This window comes from Nannospalax galili, unplaced genomic scaffold, assembly GCF_000622305.1.
Source record: "Nannospalax galili isolate Female #2095 unplaced genomic scaffold, S.galili_v1.0 scaffold209, whole genome shotgun sequence".
Taxonomy (NCBI): Eukaryota; Metazoa; Chordata; class Mammalia; order Rodentia; family Spalacidae; genus Nannospalax; species Nannospalax galili.
Genome location: NW_008360319.1, coordinates 1,630,902 through 1,632,608, shown reverse-complemented (window position 1 = coordinate 1,632,608; position 1,707 = coordinate 1,630,902). Strand labels below are relative to the sequence as shown.

At 50.4% G+C, this 1,707-nt stretch overlaps 1 protein-coding gene across 1 annotated transcript in view; it reads right to left on the bottom strand.

The window, feature by feature from the left end:
* The window catches only part of Itih5 (inter-alpha-trypsin inhibitor heavy chain 5), a 124,301-nt gene extending 122,615 nt beyond the window's left edge, over window positions 1-1,686 (bottom strand). The window contains exon 1 of the mRNA XM_008825126.3: window positions 1,525-1,686. Coding sequence (XP_008823348.1) covers window positions 1,525-1,614 — 90 coding nt within the window. The 5' untranslated portion in view covers window positions 1,615-1,686. The remainder of the gene's footprint in view (window positions 1-1,524) is intronic.
* Window positions 1,687-1,707: the final 21 nt, after the last annotated feature.

The window sequence follows — 1,707 nt, the reverse complement described above, 5'->3', positions numbered from 1 at the left end:
CCGCCCCGCCCAAAGTTTCAAGATCTTTGCCCTAAATTCCTTCACTCAGCAATCCCACTGTAGGAGCCTACCAGCAATAGCTAATGTGAAGGGCCAACCCCACTGGAACCACACATTATCTGAACCCATTTAATCTTCACAATCATACTGTTTTTCTACACTTTACAAGCAAAAAGCTGAGACATACTGCCGTCTACCCAAGGTGGCAGAGCTGGCAAGCAATAGCTAATGTGAAGGGCCAACCCCACTGGAACCACACATTATCTGAATCCATTTAATCTTCACAATCATACTATTTTTCTACACTTTACAAGCAAAAAGCTGAGACATACAGCCGTCTACCCAAGGTGGCAGAGCTGGTGGCAAATTAGGATTCAAATCCAGGCAGTCAAGCATTACTTACTAAATACTTCCATGTACTGAGTGCCAACTGTATACCAGGCCCTTAACAGAAGCTCGCTGAATCCTTACAAATTTGCTGAAAAGAAAACTGCAAGCAGACCAGCAAATCCAGCATCAATTCAGGAGACTTAGATGGGAAGATGGTGCGTTCAAGGGCATCATGGGCTATATAACAAGTTCAAGGCCATCCCTAGCAACACAGAACGGCCTGTCTTGGGGTGGGAAGTGTGCTGAGCAACTGCATTCCAAAACTAATGAGTGCCCAGACCACACAACTCTCTGTGGTAGAGTGGGGACCAGCCTCTCCCTGGATCCAAAACCTGCACTTTTCCTATACCACCAAAAAGTATCTTGGGATTTTTACTCATCTTAGGAACCTGCTCCTGTCTTCCTCTCATTCCACAAAAACATGCTTTGAGCTAAATAACATCTGTTAACAACAAAGTTCTCTTCAGCTGTGACAGTCACTTCTACAAGGCTATTAATGCGTCCGTTTTAAAGTCTTCAGAGAACCTTTCCAGTCGTCAGACACTGAATTGAGAATCTCCCATTTGCAGGTTTTATTCACTGGCAGGCTAAAACACAGCCCTGAGAAGTCACAGAGCATCCAAGCTGTTTTGGTTCTTGACGCTGACTTGACCACTGGGGCCACTTGTAAACTAACGCTTGATAAGGACAGAAAGGGAAGTCGTGTTTAGTTGGGAAAAGCCGAGGCTTCCAGGAGTTCGGGACTTTTTATTAGGTCTTCTCCGTGGATGAGGGCTAAGAGCTAATTGCCTCACACTACTAATCAAGATGGGTAGTTGCAACGAACTGAAAGAGATTGAGTCCCTTTCAGAAACTAACAAGGAGAAATCTGACAGACAACAGGATCACCTGACTGAGGGAATTTTGAATTCCAGGCTCAACGCTGCGGAAACCTCGAACTCAGGGCAGGCGCTGAGGACCACGCAGAAGTGGTCCACGAGTTTCCACATGGGAAAACTCGCATGCAGAAGGCTGAAGGGGGCGTGAGGATGCAAAGGGGGCTGAAGCCTCCCTTCCTCCTGTCCCGAAGCCACGCGGCCCAGGGAGGCAGAGGCAAGGGACAGCGCCCCGACGCCCCGCAGCTCTCCCACTTACTTGCTCCGAGGCATCAAACCGGCTCCGACCCTCTTCCTGCGACCGGACGAAGAGGGGCAGCCCCAGGCACAGCCCCAGCAGCAGAAACATGGTTGGGCGGGAGCGCAGGGAGCGGACAGGGAGCAGCCAGGGAGCTCGCCCGGCTGCCCGGCTGCGGAACGCGCTCCGGCCCCCCCCCCCTCC